The sequence below is a fragment of the Glycine soja genome, chromosome 2, assembly GCF_004193775.1.
Source record: "Glycine soja cultivar W05 chromosome 2, ASM419377v2, whole genome shotgun sequence".
In the NCBI taxonomy this organism is placed as follows: Eukaryota; Viridiplantae; Streptophyta; class Magnoliopsida; order Fabales; family Fabaceae; genus Glycine; species Glycine soja.
The window spans coordinates 1375001-1391624 of NC_041003.1; the positions used below are offsets into that span (position 1 = coordinate 1375001).

Below are 16624 nucleotides of genomic sequence, written 5' to 3' on the forward strand. Positions count from 1 at the left end.
CAACACCATCATCATCAAGTGTTAAAATCAGAGAGACAGAAAGAGAGTGAGATAGAGAGAGAAGAGACTCAACTTTTGTTCTATCTCTTCTTTTTCTTCTCTGTTGTTCCTCATCAATATTCTTTCTTTTTCTCCTCTTTTTGGGTGCTGTGGAATCCAGCTCTCTGGTGAGGAAAATGTTGATGAGTTGAATTGTTGAACATTGTCTCTGGTGGGAGATAGAGAGGTCAGCTTAAGGTTCGGTTGGTGTGTGGTGTTGTTTTGTTATGGCGGCATTGTCGTTCTCAGTGGCATCCGTGGTGGAAGATGTGCTTCAACAACACGGTACTCGCCTCAAAGATCTTGACTTGGAATCTAGAAAAGCAGAAGAAGCTGGTAATTTCCCATTATTTTTTCTGGGATTTTGTCAAAATTCAGTTTTTGAATCCCGGGTGCTATGATGTTTAATTATAATCCTTTTTCTCTCTGATATTTTTGCTTTTACTGAATTTTAATGGCTTGATGCATGTCACTTTCTTATGAAAAAGCAATCTGGATTTTGTATTACTGTTATCCTGAGATTGAAAGTCTTCAAAATGCAGCATTCAGAAGATATGAAGCAGCAGGGTGGCTGAGGAAAATGGTTGGAGTTGTTGCAGCTAAAGATTTGCCAGCAGAGCCATCTGAGGAAGAGTTTAGGCTTGGTTTGAGAAGTGGGATCATTCTCTGTAATGTTCTTAATAAAGTTCAACCTGGTGCTGTACCCAGGGTGAGCATGGTCTTAATTTGATGTACTCTCAGTTTTAATGTTGTTGTCTATAAGCTAATGTTGTTGTCTATAAACTCTGTATTGTTCTTAAAGGTTGTGGAGAGTCCTATTGATTCTGCACTAGTCCCCGATGGAGCACCCTTATCCGCATTTCAGTATTTTGAAAATGTGAGGAACTTTCTGCTGGCTGTGCAGGAAATTGGAGTTCCTACCTTTGAGGCATCTGATCTGGAACAAGTATGAATTGAAATGTTAATGACACAACACAACACCATATAATCCCTTGGCACTTAGCAACATTGTGTACTTTGGAAGTTTAATAATATTTTGTGTTGGTTTTCTGCTAAATTATTGGTTTGTGTTTTAGGGAGGAAAATCAGCCAGGATTGTGAACAGCGTCTTAGCTCTTAAGTCCTATAGTGAATGGAAACAGACTGGGGGTAATGGTGTGTGGAAATTTGGAGGAACTATCAAACCCACTGTCTCTTCAAAATCTTTTGTGAGAAAAAACTCTGAGCCATTTACTAATTCCCTGTCAAGGAACTCGTCCATCAATGAAAAATCCATGACTGCTCTTACCTCTGATGTCGAGTCTAATAAAATGGTTGGTAAGCTTTATCTTTGGCATTTTTCTGTTCTCTGGATTTGTCAAGTTGAACAGAAAGATAACTAATGCATTTTTTTCTCTTGCAGTCTGGGTCTCACTCTTTGAGTATGCTTGTTCGTGCAGTACTATTAGATAAGAAGCCTGAAGAAGTTCCATTGGTGAGGGGCTATATTGTTCTGTGTTTCACAAAATAATTTTATTTATTTAGACAAATGGAGTATAAGTCTGTTATGTTGTAAGCCTTGAGCATCTACTACATTATAATGCATTTAATAATTGTATGGGTATTTATAATCATTGTTAAGGGCTTCTTCCCTTTTGCTTTCTGGATCATAAATGTTATAAAAATAAAGCTTCCTAAATGCAGAATTGACAGTAAAAATAACTACTGCACTAGTCTTGCACCGCTGCATTTCAATCTTGTCATTTGCAATGCTAGAGGGCTTTTGAGATTACTTGCTTTAAGTTACATGGTTCTTCTGCTTGGAACAGTTAGTTGAATCAGTCTTGAATAAGGTCGTAGAGGAGTTTGAGCATCGCATTGCCAGCCAGGGTGAACAGGTACAATACTTTTCTCCTTAGTAATGTATAATGTCGTAAGTTTTTAGGTGATGGTGGGTAAGTTGTTGTGCTTTATATCACTCCATTCATAGGAAAGAAAAACTTGTTCTTGCTATAGTTGATTGTTTTGACAAGCTGTGTTCTTGGTTATTTATTTATCATGTAACTTACAGACAAAAATTTCAAGAGGTGCTGTGTTGCTAGGCAATGGATCTGTATCAAAGTTTGTTATGGCAGATAAAAAGGTAATAGTACTGGCCTCAAGCTTAACATATTCCATGACCTTCATGAAACTTGAAAATTCTAATACTTATCTAGTTTTTGATTCACTAGATGGATAACAAGATTCCTATGGTAACAAAGAAAGAAAGATTGCTCCATAAAAACTTTGTCGATGATGAGGAATCGAAAAGACAACTTCTGAAGAAGCAAATGCTCTTTGATCAACAGCAAAGAGATATTCAAGTAGGGAACAACTAAGATAATATTAATCTTTTTAAATGTGCAAATTTTTTATTTATTAGTAATTAGTAAAATATTACCTTGTGTTTTTATAGGAACTAAAGCATACAATTCACACCACCAAAGCTGGTATGCAGTTCCTGCAAATGAAGTTTCATGAGGAGTTCTCCAATCTAGGTAATATTTTGCTTATGATTAATTTATTTTAAGTTCTTAGCTATATTGTTTCATTCCATTCTAATTTGCATTATCATTGGTGGATGAGGTGCTGCATCTCATTTGATTTTCCATTCTTCTTTATAGGCAGGCATGTTCATGGCTTAGCTCATGCTGCTTCTGGATATAATAGAGTTCTTGAAGAAAATCGCAAACTATACAATCAAGTTCAGGATCTTAAGGGTAAATTGCTGATTGGCTGCCTGCTATAAGCTTATTATGAGTTATATCTCATTCACACCTTTGTAAAGATTTTGTTCCAAAATAAAATTAAGATGGCTAATTTTGTTTGATCAGGAAGTATAAGGGTGTATTGTCGAGTAAGACCCTTCTTATCTGCACAAGCAAATTATTCAAGCACAGTGAATAATATAGAAGATGGAACTATCACAATTAATATTCCTTCAAAGAACGGGAAAGGTCACAGATCCTTTAACTTCAACAAAGTCTTTGGACCATCAGCATCCCAAGGTTGGTTTGGTTTTCAGTTTCAGCTATCTCCAAGATCACCATAATTTAGCAAATATAAAAAATTTTCTTCTCTTGTGTTCAGCGGAGGTCTTCTCTGATATGCAGCCACTCATTAGGTCTGTTCTTGATGGTTTCAATGTTTGCATATTTGCTTATGGCCAAACAGGATCAGGAAAAACTCACACTATGGTAAGTTACACTTAATTGTCACCTAAAAAACCTTAAAATTTTAATGGCACTCTTCTAATCAATGTTTCTTACATGCAGACTGGACCAAAAGAGATCACCGAGAAAAGCAGAGGTGTAAATTACAGGGCTCTAAGTGATTTGTTTCTTACAGCAGATCAAAGAAGAGACACTTTTTGCTATGACGTGTCTGTTCAAATGATTGAGATTTATAATGAGCAAGTCAGAGATCTATTGGTTACTGATGGATCAAACAAAAGATATCCTTTTAGCTGTTACCTTAAAATTATAGAATACATATATAATTGACTTCTACTTTGATTATTTTCTAATATTAGTCAGTTAAACTAAAGATGAAAACAACTTTTACTGATAATGCTTGCCCTTAACCATTTATACATTAGAAATTCGTAGTAATTCTCAGAGAGGGCTCAGCGTACCAGATGCATGCCTAGTCCCAGTTTCATCAACAAAAGATGTTATTGAACTAATGAACCTGGGCCAAAGGAATCGTGCAGTCGGAGCAACGGCACTTAATGATCGTAGTAGTCGATCACACAGGTATATCCTATTCATTGTCCTGTGATCCACTCTTGTTTATATACATTTTTTTTAATGAAACAATTATCCATTGGCTTCTTAAATTATCAATTTTGCAGTTGCTTGACTGTTCATGTTCAAGGAAGAGACTTGACATCTGGAACTATTCTACGTGGATGCATGCATTTGGTTGACTTGGCAGGAAGTGAGAGAGTTGACAAATCTGAGGCCACAGGAGATAGGCTGAAAGAAGCACAGCACATTAACAAATCTCTTTCAGCTTTGGGTGATGTCATTGCTTCCCTTGCTCAGAAAAACCAACATGTCCCTTACAGAAATAGCAAACTCACACAGTTACTCCAGGATTCACTCGGTAAGGTTTAAGAAGCTAGTTTGCTTTAGGGTAGTTGTGCATGTATTCCAGACAGATGTATTCTTTTCTATTCGTCAGTTACACAATTCGCTCCAAGTTGAATATATCTCATTATGTTGGTTGCGTTTATTTCAGGAGGACAGGCCAAGACACTAATGTTTGTTCACATAAGTCCAGAGGTTGATGCTGTTGGAGAAACAATTAGCACCTTAAAATTTGCAGAAAGAGTTGCCACAGTTGAACTTGGTGCTGCTCGAGTGAACAAGGATGGGGCAGATGTCAAAGAGCTCAAAGAACAGGTTGATATTCAAATTTGACTGCTGGGGCTCTCCGTAATAATCTTAGAAAGTTAAGTTAAATTTTTTAATTGTGTTTCAGATAGCCTGCCTCAAGGCAGCATTGGCAAGAAAGGAAGGTGAATCAGAACATTCTTTATCAGGCAGCTCTGAAAAATATAGGACAATGGCTAGTGAGCTATCACCTTATCATGCAAACCAACAGGGTGCTGATATTGTGAGCCCAGGGTGCCGGCAACCAATGCTTGATGTAGGCAATATAGAGGTATGTATATTTCATTTTCGGGTTGTTTTCTGTTTTTGATAAAAAAAAAAAAAATTCCTCAAGTTTACAAAGTGCTTTGATGTATAGGAAAATAGTAATCCCCTTAATTTTTAGAAATTTTACAACGCGAGTCCTGATATGACTTTGGAACAAAATCATGTATGTTAATAATACAAATATATACAATGAGATCCTCAAATGAGAGTTTTAAGTAACAAGTACACAGCTTCTTATATGGTTTAGGAGCAAATTCATGTTTATTAATAGAAATAGCCCTAGCAGTTGCATAAATGTGAACAACCAGTTTACCTATTGCTTGTTGAACTCTGGTGGATTTTTAATTTTTAACCATGATCTTGCAGCTTCACAGTAGTACCACATTGAGACAAAAAACTCAGAGCTATGATTTTGATGAGATGTCAACGAATTCACCGCCCTGGCCCCCGGTGAATAATCCTAGACAACTCTATGGGGATGATGACAGAGAAACTGGCTCAGGAGAGTGGGTAGATAAAGTCATGGTAAACAAGCAAGATGCTAATAAAACTGAGAACATCTTAGGGTGTTGGGAAGCAGACAGTGGGAACTTATCCGATGTCTTTTATCAAAAATATCTCCAAGGTTCTTCCAAAATGTTCTCAGAACGATCCTACAACATGTTCATGGGAGGCAACAACCAGTTTAACGTTGCTGGTTCAGATGACATGGATGATCTTGATGATACAACCACTGATTCCTCGGAACCTGACTTGCTTTGGCAATTTAATCATTCCAAACTTACCAGCATAGCCAATGGCAACGGATCAAAGGCTAGGAGACCTGTCTCAAAGCCCACAAATAGCCCAGTATTGAGGTAATGCAAAAAGGGTCTTCTTTCAGAATGCTTCTTTTTCTGTGCATGCATGTTTGGTTTTGTTTGCATTCAAAAGCAACAAAGGTGCGTGTTTGAATTCCACATTAGATTACCCAGAATAATGTTAAAATGCCAGCTAATGTAATTTTAGATAAATGTTCACATTGATTTTGCGTTGAAAAATTAATTCTTAATTTAGAATTAATTTGACTTCAAGCAACATAAAGTAACTTTTGCATTGGATTATGTTTTTTAAAATGAATTTTATTACTAACTTGCTTTTAGAATACAAATATCTAAATATAAATCACATCAATTTCATTCAAAATCAATTTTGATAAGACTCACTCAAACATGCTAGGTTTACTTCGAAGAGTCATTTTTTTCTATAATATTTTTAGAGTATTTTTTTTAGGGGGGAAACAAGTATTTTTCAAAAATTAAGATGAAAGAAAAGAAACATGCATGCTCACAACTTCATACAGTTTTGTTTCTTTCTTCTTCTTTTTTTTTCTCTTTGATATTAATCTTTTTGCAATTTTTGCAGCAAGAATAATGTTCATTCTTCTCTTGGTCCTTCACCTTCAAGGAAACAATCAAACAGTGTCTCACATCGAACAGCAAGACATCCAGCTCCAGTTGACATGAAACGTAAAACTGGGAGTAGAAAGTAAACTTGTTTTGAAACGTTAAAAGGGTGATTTCTATTTTTATTTTTTATTTCTTTCCCCCTTTTTCTTTTTTTCAATTTTTTAGATGGAGGGCTTTTGCAATAATATTTCTTTTTATTTTTTATTTTTTATTTTTTGGGTTTATGCTTGTAAGTTTTGTAACTTGTATTTACGCAGATAATGGAGCAATAATGCCCGTTGCTTGTACCATGGGTCCATGACATTCTTTTCATTTTACACTGTAGCTTTTAGGTGATGTAAAAATTTCAAAACCACTGAAACGATCAAAATTGCAACAATGGTTTGATTTGTAAAGTCTATTTTCCTATGTCTTGATCTATTGGTTGCCCGTTGCCCCTTTTCTCGTAGAAGCAAAAGCTGTAGTGTCTTTTGAATTTTCCCTTATTTCTTTCCTTTTCTTGTTTGATGTATGGTGGAGTGTCTGAGTGTCAAGCAATAATGTAAATGAAACATGAATTTAATTAATATACATTAACTATTTAAAAAATAATGTCGTCATTCAATAATGCAATCATATTATTTCAATTAGTTTAATCAATCTTTTTTGAAAATTTATTTAATTAAAATGATTAATTTCAAGCCAATCAAAATGCCTTTAGACTAACTTATTTCAATAAAATAATAAATTAGATAATAAAAATAATAATAAATTAAATTAAATAATTAATTATATGTGTAACATCTGCATAATGTTAAGGTAGGGGTCCTAGGGGATAAATGTTAGAATTTAGAGTATGGATCCTAACGTGCTGCCAATTTTTTTTTAAATTCAAATTACTTTTCAGCAAATTTATCCAAAAGAAAATTTAATTATAATTATAATCAACTATACATATAATTAATTATTAAAATAATCTAATTTTCTTGTGTAATTTAATTTTTCCAGTTGTGATTTTCTTTTGCATTATATACACTACTAGTAACATTATTTTTATCCTAGTGATACACCAGAAATTTTACTAATATTATTTAATTTTATGAGGTAGTGTTAAAATATTAAACTTATTTTATATAATTTGTGAATATATTTATGTTTTATTTAAGATAAAATTATTATAAACGACTGAATTTTTATTTAATTATAAATTATGTTTTGTAAATATTTTTTTGAATATTTTTTAACATTTCTTCTAAGTAGATAAAAAGGTTACGAAATACTACAACGCACTTTTTCTTTGAAAAGATTTTAAAATGAAAAATCTATGTAAATATTCTTGTCAAAATCCATTTATAGTGTTGTATAGATCAAACATAGGTACTAATGATTTGCATGGAAAAGGTCAAAACCTTTATGGACATAGTCTAATAACATAACTTTAATAATTTAAAACAAAGTCTAATTACATATATATAATATTTTTTAAGCTTTAAATACTCTAGAGTTACTGAGGTTTCATATACTTAGACTATATATGTAGATGCTTAATTAATATAGCTTTCAACTTCCAACTAAATTAATTATTCGCGGAAAAATGTTTTTTATTATTGCAAAGTTTGGAATCATTCTATAAAATGTTTTTTTTAATAAAAGGTAGAATAATATCAAATATGTTCATTTATAACAACAGGAGATAAAAAAAAAATACCAATATATTAAGAACCACCTTGCCAATCAATATAATAAGCACAACTTTAAAGGTGTTTGAATAATGACTTATCCTTATTCAGTCATCTGTCATGTATATCCTTTGTAACAAATAACAAGATTCTGGTGCAATTTTTCGTCTTTATAGGATACAGTTTATTGATATATGAATATGGCGTATCACAATTATCTTATCTTTAATGTAATAATAATAATAATAATAATAAATTCTTGTCAAATTGCTCTGATTAAACTTGTACAATCCAAATAAACTATGAGCATATAAATAGTTATCAATAATAATAGAACTAGATTGAAAATTATAAAATGAATGATGCGAATGTAAGTATGTATCCCTCACTCTAACACCTTTATTATATATTACTGTGAGTTATAATATAAGAAGATGCATATAATATATGAAACAAAATAAGAATAACTTTGATTATGAAGACAAAAAATTATAATCATGATATTTGTATGAAAATAGTTATGTTCTTTGTATACAAATACACCATAAGTATATAACTAGTTATGAAAAAAAAAGCTATATTAATGTTCATTGTATCTAATAAAAAATAAATACTAAAATATTGGTGTATCACAATTTTTTTTTATATGAACATGATATTGGTACAAAATAATCCTCACCAAAAGTAATGATTAATTTTTATTGGAACTGTGAGTGTACATAGAATGAATATTTTTTTTTTAACATAATTTTTATTGGAACTGTGAGTGTATATAGAATGAATATTTTCTTTTTAACATAATTTATTTCATACCACTTAGTTAAGGGATACAGGTTGCTACCATTTGTGTAAATTCTTATTGGTCTTGAATCACAATGCTTAATTTGTCATCACAACATAATCAAATTAGGAAAATAAATTAGGATAGACAATTACGTAAAAATAGGTATAAAAAAATTGCACAAATACATAATAATAAGTAAATGGTAATTTTCCTTCAAATTGAAGGACAAATGAAAAGGACAACAATAAAATAGCACAAAAACAGGAAAACATTTTAATGTTCTCATAGTCTCCAAATACAATTTCTCAAAGGCAGGTGTTTTTGAGAAACCTATGATGACAAAGTATCAAATAGAAAAAAAAAACTGTAGAATTTTAGTATGCAATAGATTATCTTAGGTTCACCCCCAAATATCAATGACACTTGAATAAGATGTAAAAACAAAAAGAAAGAGTGCTTCTTGTTGGTAAAAAAAATTATATAGAATAAATGGCTTAGTAAGGGACTATTGACTAACATTTGAACCAGAGAGAGAAATATTAGCAAAATACTATTTTTTGTTGGTGAGATTCATATAGATTGAACACAATTAATAGAGAAAATAAATATTTTCGAAATAGGGATTAAGACCCGCGTAAAAAAAACACATATTTTCGAAACACAATTAATAGAGAAAATACAAAAAATGTTATTGAACAAAATCTAAAAGAAAAAGGTCAAAATGAGATATTAATGGCAATAAGAAGAGGAGAACGGAAAAGATAAGTGGATAGTGACTATGGAAATAAAAGAAATGAAAAAGAAATTAGGGTTTACAGTGCTTGAACACAGAAAGCTCTAACATAATAAATAAATCATTGATGAAATGTAAGGATGTGAGATTTTTTTGGAACCCATTTAAGAACCTATAGAGAACGGTTGGATTGGAGAAATTGGGTGCTTACGAGGTACTTAAGTTGAAAAGAGTAAAGATGATTGATTAATGTATACAAATTAGATCCATTTAAGCACCCAAAGGTATGTGTTGGGTTGCAGATGCTCTTACGTATCCACCTACAATATAATTTTTCTGCCTAATTAGAAGGAATCACAAGGTTTCGATAAGAATAATGAAACAAATTGGTACTGTAAAATTTGTTAGTATAGTTCTTACGGATAAAAAAAAATTGGTACAAATTAGAAAACTGATTTTAATTGGTCAGAAGAACGATGGTAATAGTCTGATAGATTTTTTTTATGTGGGAACTACTATTTATTATTATTGAGACTAATGGAAGGATCATAAATAACATGATGGAAAATAAAATAAAATGACAAAAAAAAATCTCAATTTAGTCAAGGAAAAATTACTCTTACATTACCTTGATTTTATTCATCAGGATTACTTTAATAACCAATTCTGCGAGACTTTATCTTTTCAATTTTTTCCCTCTTCCATTAGAGGTGTCTTTGGTTTCTTTTAGCAAAAATCTTTGAGAAATTGGATGCCCGACCACGTCCTGCCCGATCCAAAAAGGTGGGAACAAAAAATGTCAAGAGGTTGGGTTGCAGACAAAGTGGAAGGCAATTTTTATTTTATCACTTTTAATTTATTTTATCTTTCTCCCTTGTGCATTATTTTTTTATAGAAAAAAAAAGATTGGATCAAACCATCTTTAAAAGATTCTCAGAATAGACCAACTTTGCTTAGATTCTCCTTAAAGGGTTGGCCACCCGTCATAGTTGCATCACTATGATATAGATTAAGAATGTCAAATCAAAGCATGAGATTCCTTACAAGTTAAAAGTTGTTTGTATGATCCAGGTACCATCACACTAATTGATGTAACGTGTCACCCGTAGATTTGATGATAATGATCACCATGTTTTGCATGTCAGATGCGAGTTTAGTGCTACTTCCATAAGAAAGTTGCCATGAGTTGTTATAGGTTCCCAAGATGGGTGAAAGTGGTACAATGAACTACCATTGATGAAATTAGTGGTGACAAGGAAATAGCCGTGCCACTCTCACCATGTAGCTCTGTCTAGCAATTACAAAATGCTTGAGATGAATCAAAAGCACTAACCCGACATTGGGACAAGAATCTTTAAACCTTAGAGCATGCAGCACTCCCATGATTCCTACCTTAATTAGTTAAGGATTGGTAGCACTTGTCATTTATGACAACAAAACGATTCAAACCCTATAAGCCCAAAGGCTTTCCCTATCTTGTATTAGGGCACCATCCCCTTCCTCTAAATTTTATCAATCCAAAAAAAAATGCAATGTTAAGAAACAAAAAACAAAGATACTCTAGATTAATCCAGTGGTCTAACATAAAGATAACTATGCAAAGAAAACCGTAGTTTTGTCAAGACCAGCACACCACACACCCTCACAATGCCCAGCCATGGACAACAAATCAATGTAGCACTCCATATTATACATGGTAAGTGGAAAATAATATCTTGGGCTGTACACCAACATCAAAATTTTCTAGTACATGAATGAACAAATTGAGGCTGTACATAAAATATACTATTCAGAGACGGACTTTTCATGCACAGACAAGAGGAAGGTTCATTGAAATGTTGAAGAGAAAGAACATCTTTACATCAAGAATTTCCTTTTATTGGAAAATTGTAATGAAGTTCCTGATGGAATATGAATTTTGTGTCTCATGTACAGGTTGAATCAAAGGAATGACTAGATCCTTAGAGATGGCTATCTCATGCGCTTGAGACAAAACTAGATGACGGATGTAGGGAAGAAAAGCAAGAGGAAAAGTTTGAATACGTGTTCTGCAGATCAGGACATGGCTCAGGAAACACCTCCTTGGAGATTCCCATTACGTTAGAACAAAACCATGAAGGAGATGACTCGGAACTGGTAGAAAAAGTCACGTTTGAAAGACAGATAGGAGTGAAAGGCGAATCAACTATTCCTGAAAAATTCCCAGCAATAGCAATATTTGCACCAATCACATTCTCAAAAGTAACATTACCAACATCCGGAACTGCATTAGGATCATACTTGTCATCTGGATGGGAGCCAGAACTTCCCGTCATGCTGATACCCAAGTAAATATTTTCCAATTTTGCGTCAGAAATGAAAATGTTTTTCATGTAGCCACCTCTACCCCTAGTTGTCTTCAGTTCAATGCCAAAAGTTGAGTTGGTAATATGGAGCTGCTCTGCAATTATATCAGATATGCCTCCAGACATCTCACTTCCAAACGCTAGGCCAGCACCAGATGACGATTGTAGATAAACACCCCTGATGTGGACGTTTGAGGTTGGTTTGCCATAGGCAACTCCATATTCATCCCAACCACTCTTCAGCACAATTGCATCATGACCAGTGCTAATATTGCAGTTGTCAATGCAAACATGCTCAGAAGAATCTGCAAGTAGCAAATACTAATGAGATTCATAATGCCTACAAAAAATAGTTCACAGAACAGGCTCCAAGAAAAGCAAGATACATGAAACCATCACTGCCTGACTAAACCACATGTTGAATACAAATAGAGGAACATTTTTCAGAATTGCATAAACAAAATAAAAAAACCTGTGAAAGGGAATACACCAAATATGAGAACTGGGAACAATACCCTTTCTTCAATCATATTGAGAACTCTTACTGCTAACTAAATAAAAGATTTAGACAACTAAAAAGTTCATGATTCAAATGTGTGAGGGTTATGTACTGCATCACTGCTCTGAAAAGTCACAAGTAATAATTTCTCAATTTACCTGGAACTATACCGCTTGTGTAAGGGAACTTGGTTGGTGCCTGAACTGTTATCTTCTGGATTTGAATGTTACTGCATACATTGTGTAAAGAAGATACTTATAAAACAGAACAGTTCCATTTAAGAAGTCAGTGACACAAACATGAACCACTTGTACCTGCAATATACGGGATGGATGCTCCAAGCAGGAGAGTTTAAAAATGTCAAATTTGAGATTATGATATTATCAGAACCAACAAGTTCTATAATATGTGGTCGGCTATAATTTAAGGAATGAGTACTGATTAGGTCCCACCAAACAGAACCCTGCCCATCAATAATTCCATTATCACCTGTTGCATTTATTAAATACATCAATTTGAGTATGGTAGCACAGCAATGTTCATCCTATCAGAGAAATCCTAAAAACAAATATTGTAATGGAAGAAAATCCCTGCCTGTAATCACCACATCACTTAAGTTCTGTCCATAAATCAAACTGCGGTATCTCCCAACAGGAACATCAATACCTCGACCATAGGAGGGTAGGGGATCCATTGCAGTCCAGTGTGCATAATCCTGAAATTATATAAAACAAAAGGCACATGTAAAATATTCCAGAGCAAGCAAAATTGGCATTCCAGTAAATATTTTTCATTGACATTTTCCTTCCGCAGATTGCAGAAAATTCACTTCATGTACATTTTTTATGCTCCAGCAGTGTGACAGGCAGGATTACCAGAAAAGATTAGAAGATTGGCATTAAATAGTTTATCCCGCTTCTCCTTCTGCGGGGTTTTCACAGTTATTAAACACACTCTACTGGTAAGAATATGAATAAGGTGAACCTAATTATTTTGCAGTGCAAGTACAACATTGATTTGATTTAAAAATATAAATTGCTACCAAATACTGACTACATGAATTTCCCACCCTGATTGAATTTCCTGTGAGAAAATTTCAGTTGAGTGTAAGAAACAAATCTATTTGGTAACCTTCAGTTTTTGTCTATGAAATGGACAAGGTAATTGGAATTGAGGCTAAAATTCAAGTTAATGATTGAAACCTGTGATGCGATGATGGTTGCGCCTCTTTCAAGAAAGAGAGTGAGGTGGCTGGTAAGGTTAAAACTTCCAGTGAGCCACTTGCCAGATGGAACATATAGTTTAGCCCCACCTTTGTCAGCAAATGACTTGGCATAAAAAACTGCATTTTGGAATGCAACTGTGTTCAGTGTTTTTCCATCTCCAACTGCCCCAAACTCTAAGATTGACACGCTGTGAGGCCTAGGATCCAACACTTTTTCTTTACACGGTTCATGATCATCTTCTCCATTGCCTTCCAGAGCAGTGCTTAATATTATGAGTAAAAGCACAGTTACCTAGAAAGGAAAAAAGAAAAGGAGAAAATTTAAAGCACACCGACATTGCTAATTGGGTAAGAACTGCAGAGAGGGCAATGTGGAGATCAAAACATAAGATATAATGAAATTAAAGTCATCAAAACTTCAAAAAAATAAAATAACAGCTTGAAGAACAAAATAAATATTCCATTTCAGCTTCCTCTTGAAGAGATGTTGGCTTTCGCCCAGAGAACCAAGTACTGCTAGATAGTATTGATTACAGAAGCAAACGGACAAAAGATGCAATTTGATATTAAAGGCGCGAACACTTCATATTTTCAAAAGGTAATAAACAAGGGGTATTTGTGAAACACCCTAACAATTAACAACCTATACTTAAAGCAAACTAATTAAATTTGGATATAATTCTTAAAAACGTTCCAAGAAAATTGAAAAGTGAATACATAGGTATAAATACGATAATTAGAAACTGAACATGTAATTGAAACTAGCAGAGCATTAATAGAAAATTTCCAGCTAGAACCATAAACATTGACCGAAAAGATCTCTAGACCCATTTTTTCAGAGACATGAAAACAATGCCACAACGAACCTGCCACGGCGTAATCAATCACCAACCTATATATTCACTAAATTCGTTTCGGCAAAAATCCTTTTCAATAGGAGAATTGATCTTGACAACAAGGGGTTGACGTAATTCACGATTAAAACCCAGACATTATAATAAAATTTAACCTTGAAAGTCACTACAAAATCTAGGACAAACACCGAGATCAATTGTGGGTGTTGAGGTAAAAATCAAAATAAAAATTAAAAAAAAAAACTTTTTGTTTTACGGGTTGCAACATAATTCAAAACAAAATAACCCCACGGCGAAAAAAAAACATTTTTTTTTCTCTTAGTAATTTGTTGAAAACGTACTTACGAGCCTCTTCATGGGTCTGTGCCCCTCTTCTTCAAAGAGAAATAGGAAGCTCTGAAAGCAGTGATGGAACAAGAGTGAAGAAGAGGGTAGAAGAACTAGAAGAAGAACATAAGGACAGCACAAGAGGAAGAGAGCAAGAGCTATTTCGTATATAATGCCAAGCAAGTACTGGAAACAATAAAAACAAACGGGGGGAGGTAGTAGAAAGCGACGGCTATAAAGGAAAATGCCAGCTCCGCACTTCATTTTCCTTATTATGTAAATTTCCACGCATACAAAAAACAAGGACACTGGATTATAAAAATGTTATTTAATTAATTAATTAATTAATATCAAACAATAATTCCGGGTGTTTAATTTCCCATTAGTCCTTTGATTATCAAGAAAATATTAATTTATGATTCCCTCTTGCCGACAAAAAAAATAAAATTGGCTCTATCCACCAAAGGCTACCAAATGGACATTATTCATGGTCAATGTGCTTATGAGTAATGAATTTTAAGGAAAAAAAAATATATAGTGTGCCCATTGATTTTGTTAAATATGTAAACTAATTAGTTACGTATTGCACTTAAGTGAAATGTGACTATGTGAACAAGTGACAGGTTTGATCAGTTCTTCTCCTTCCCTCAATCATTGCTCTTATATGATATTTTAGAAATGTTACTTTTAATCCTTAACCACATCCTTCCCATTAACCCATTTAGCATATTTGGTTTGTATATAAAAAATATATTATATTTATTGTATTCATTGATTACACTTTTGATCTTCTAAGTGTATATTATATTTATTATATATAAAATATATGATAAATTTATTAATTAAATATGTTGTTTTTATTATACAAATTTATAAATTTTATATATTTTTTTATTAAATTATATAAAATTTTCAAAATAATAAAAAATAGTGGAAAAAATGTACAATTAAAAATAAATATATTATACAATTATAATTAAGATATATTTTATTATATAAGTCAATATAGATAATATCAATATAAACATAATATTATGTTATACAAAATATTAAAATAGTATTTATTAACTTAAGAAGTTGTATTATTAATACATAATTATTTAAAATATATTTTTTTTAAAAAAATATAAGACATTCAATAAAAAGACGATAAAAAATATAACCTAAATCTGTATCCAAAATACAACAATCTATTTTTTTAAAAATCTGAACTAATTAAAAGTAACTTCGAAGCGCAAGCCAAATTACTAAAATGGAATGAATCATAAACACTATCATTTTTTTTACAAAAGTCATAAACACGATCCTAAATCTAAATATAATGTTTATGACTTGTAAAAAAATACCAAAATGTCATTGTGGAGTACAAAAATTGTCAAACAATCTAGGAGGTATATTTTAGTTAATTAAATATGATGTGTGACTTGTTATAAATTTTTTGATAGAAATGTTCATAAACTGATTTAAAATAAAAGTTGAAAATTGATCTAACTGATTTTTTTTATTTGTTTGAATTTTTTTTCTCAAATCAATCCGTTAAGTTTAGTTTGGAGTTTTTGTTTTTGAAACGCAATAAAATCATAACATATTATTTTATTAAAATATGCTTTATGTGTATATCATTTTAGTTAATAATGTTTCATAGTGTTATGTATATGAAGGTTTACAATGTATATTATTATTTTTAGATGAATTTTTTTAAGATATGTTTAGTTTAAAATAAATGAAAATTTTGTAAATTTTTTATTATTATTAATAATTTTTAAATGTATTTTAATTTAAAAGGTGAAAAAAAAGTAAATAAATTTTAATAAAATAATATTTTAGTAAGAACCATATTAAATCAAACCGTAAAATATTGGTTTAAATTTTATTTTAACTAAAAATCAAATCAAACCGCATATATTTTATAAATTAGATTCGGTGACTTTGTGATAAATAACTAAATCAAATCGAGTATTCTTACTTAATTCTTACTGATACACAAATTATGAAATACAAGTGTCATAAAAACTATACCAATAATATAT

At 32.1% G+C, this 16624-nt stretch overlaps 2 protein-coding genes across 2 annotated transcripts in view; one reads left to right on the forward strand and one right to left on the reverse strand.

Moving 5' to 3' along the window:
* LOC114378688 (kinesin-like protein KIN-14I) overlaps window positions 1-6577 on the forward strand; it is a 6758-nt gene extending 181 nt beyond the window's left edge. Inside the window, exons 1-19 of the mRNA XM_028337331.1 lie at window positions 1-375; window positions 582-748; window positions 842-985; window positions 1116-1352; window positions 1442-1513; window positions 1848-1916; window positions 2090-2161; window positions 2250-2381; window positions 2474-2555; window positions 2682-2777; window positions 2892-3065; window positions 3148-3254; window positions 3333-3511; window positions 3651-3812; window positions 3911-4164; window positions 4300-4463; window positions 4543-4725; window positions 5088-5578; window positions 6126-6577. The exon at window positions 1-375 is cut by the window's left edge and continues 181 nt beyond it. Coding sequence (XP_028193132.1) covers window positions 267-375; window positions 582-748; window positions 842-985; window positions 1116-1352; window positions 1442-1513; window positions 1848-1916; window positions 2090-2161; window positions 2250-2381; window positions 2474-2555; window positions 2682-2777; window positions 2892-3065; window positions 3148-3254; window positions 3333-3511; window positions 3651-3812; window positions 3911-4164; window positions 4300-4463; window positions 4543-4725; window positions 5088-5578; window positions 6126-6252 — 3021 coding nt within the window. The 5' untranslated portion in view covers window positions 1-266 and the 3' untranslated portion in view covers window positions 6253-6577. The remainder of the gene's footprint in view (window positions 376-581; window positions 749-841; window positions 986-1115; window positions 1353-1441; window positions 1514-1847; window positions 1917-2089; window positions 2162-2249; window positions 2382-2473; window positions 2556-2681; window positions 2778-2891; window positions 3066-3147; window positions 3255-3332; window positions 3512-3650; window positions 3813-3910; window positions 4165-4299; window positions 4464-4542; window positions 4726-5087; window positions 5579-6125) is intronic.
* Window positions 6578-10879: 4302 nt separating this feature from the next.
* LOC114378695 (probable polygalacturonase) lies at window positions 10880-14765 on the reverse strand. The gene is made up of 6 exons (XM_028337339.1): window positions 14613-14765; window positions 13391-13705; window positions 12783-12903; window positions 12503-12677; window positions 12347-12417; window positions 10880-11994 (listed from the first exon to the last, which is right to left on the reverse strand). Exons 1-6 carry the CDS (start codon window positions 14622-14624, stop codon window positions 11321-11323), a joined length of 1368 nt encoding a protein of 455 aa, XP_028193140.1. The 5' UTR covers window positions 14625-14765; the 3' UTR covers window positions 10880-11320.
* Between the last annotated feature and the right edge of the window lie 1859 nt (window positions 14766-16624).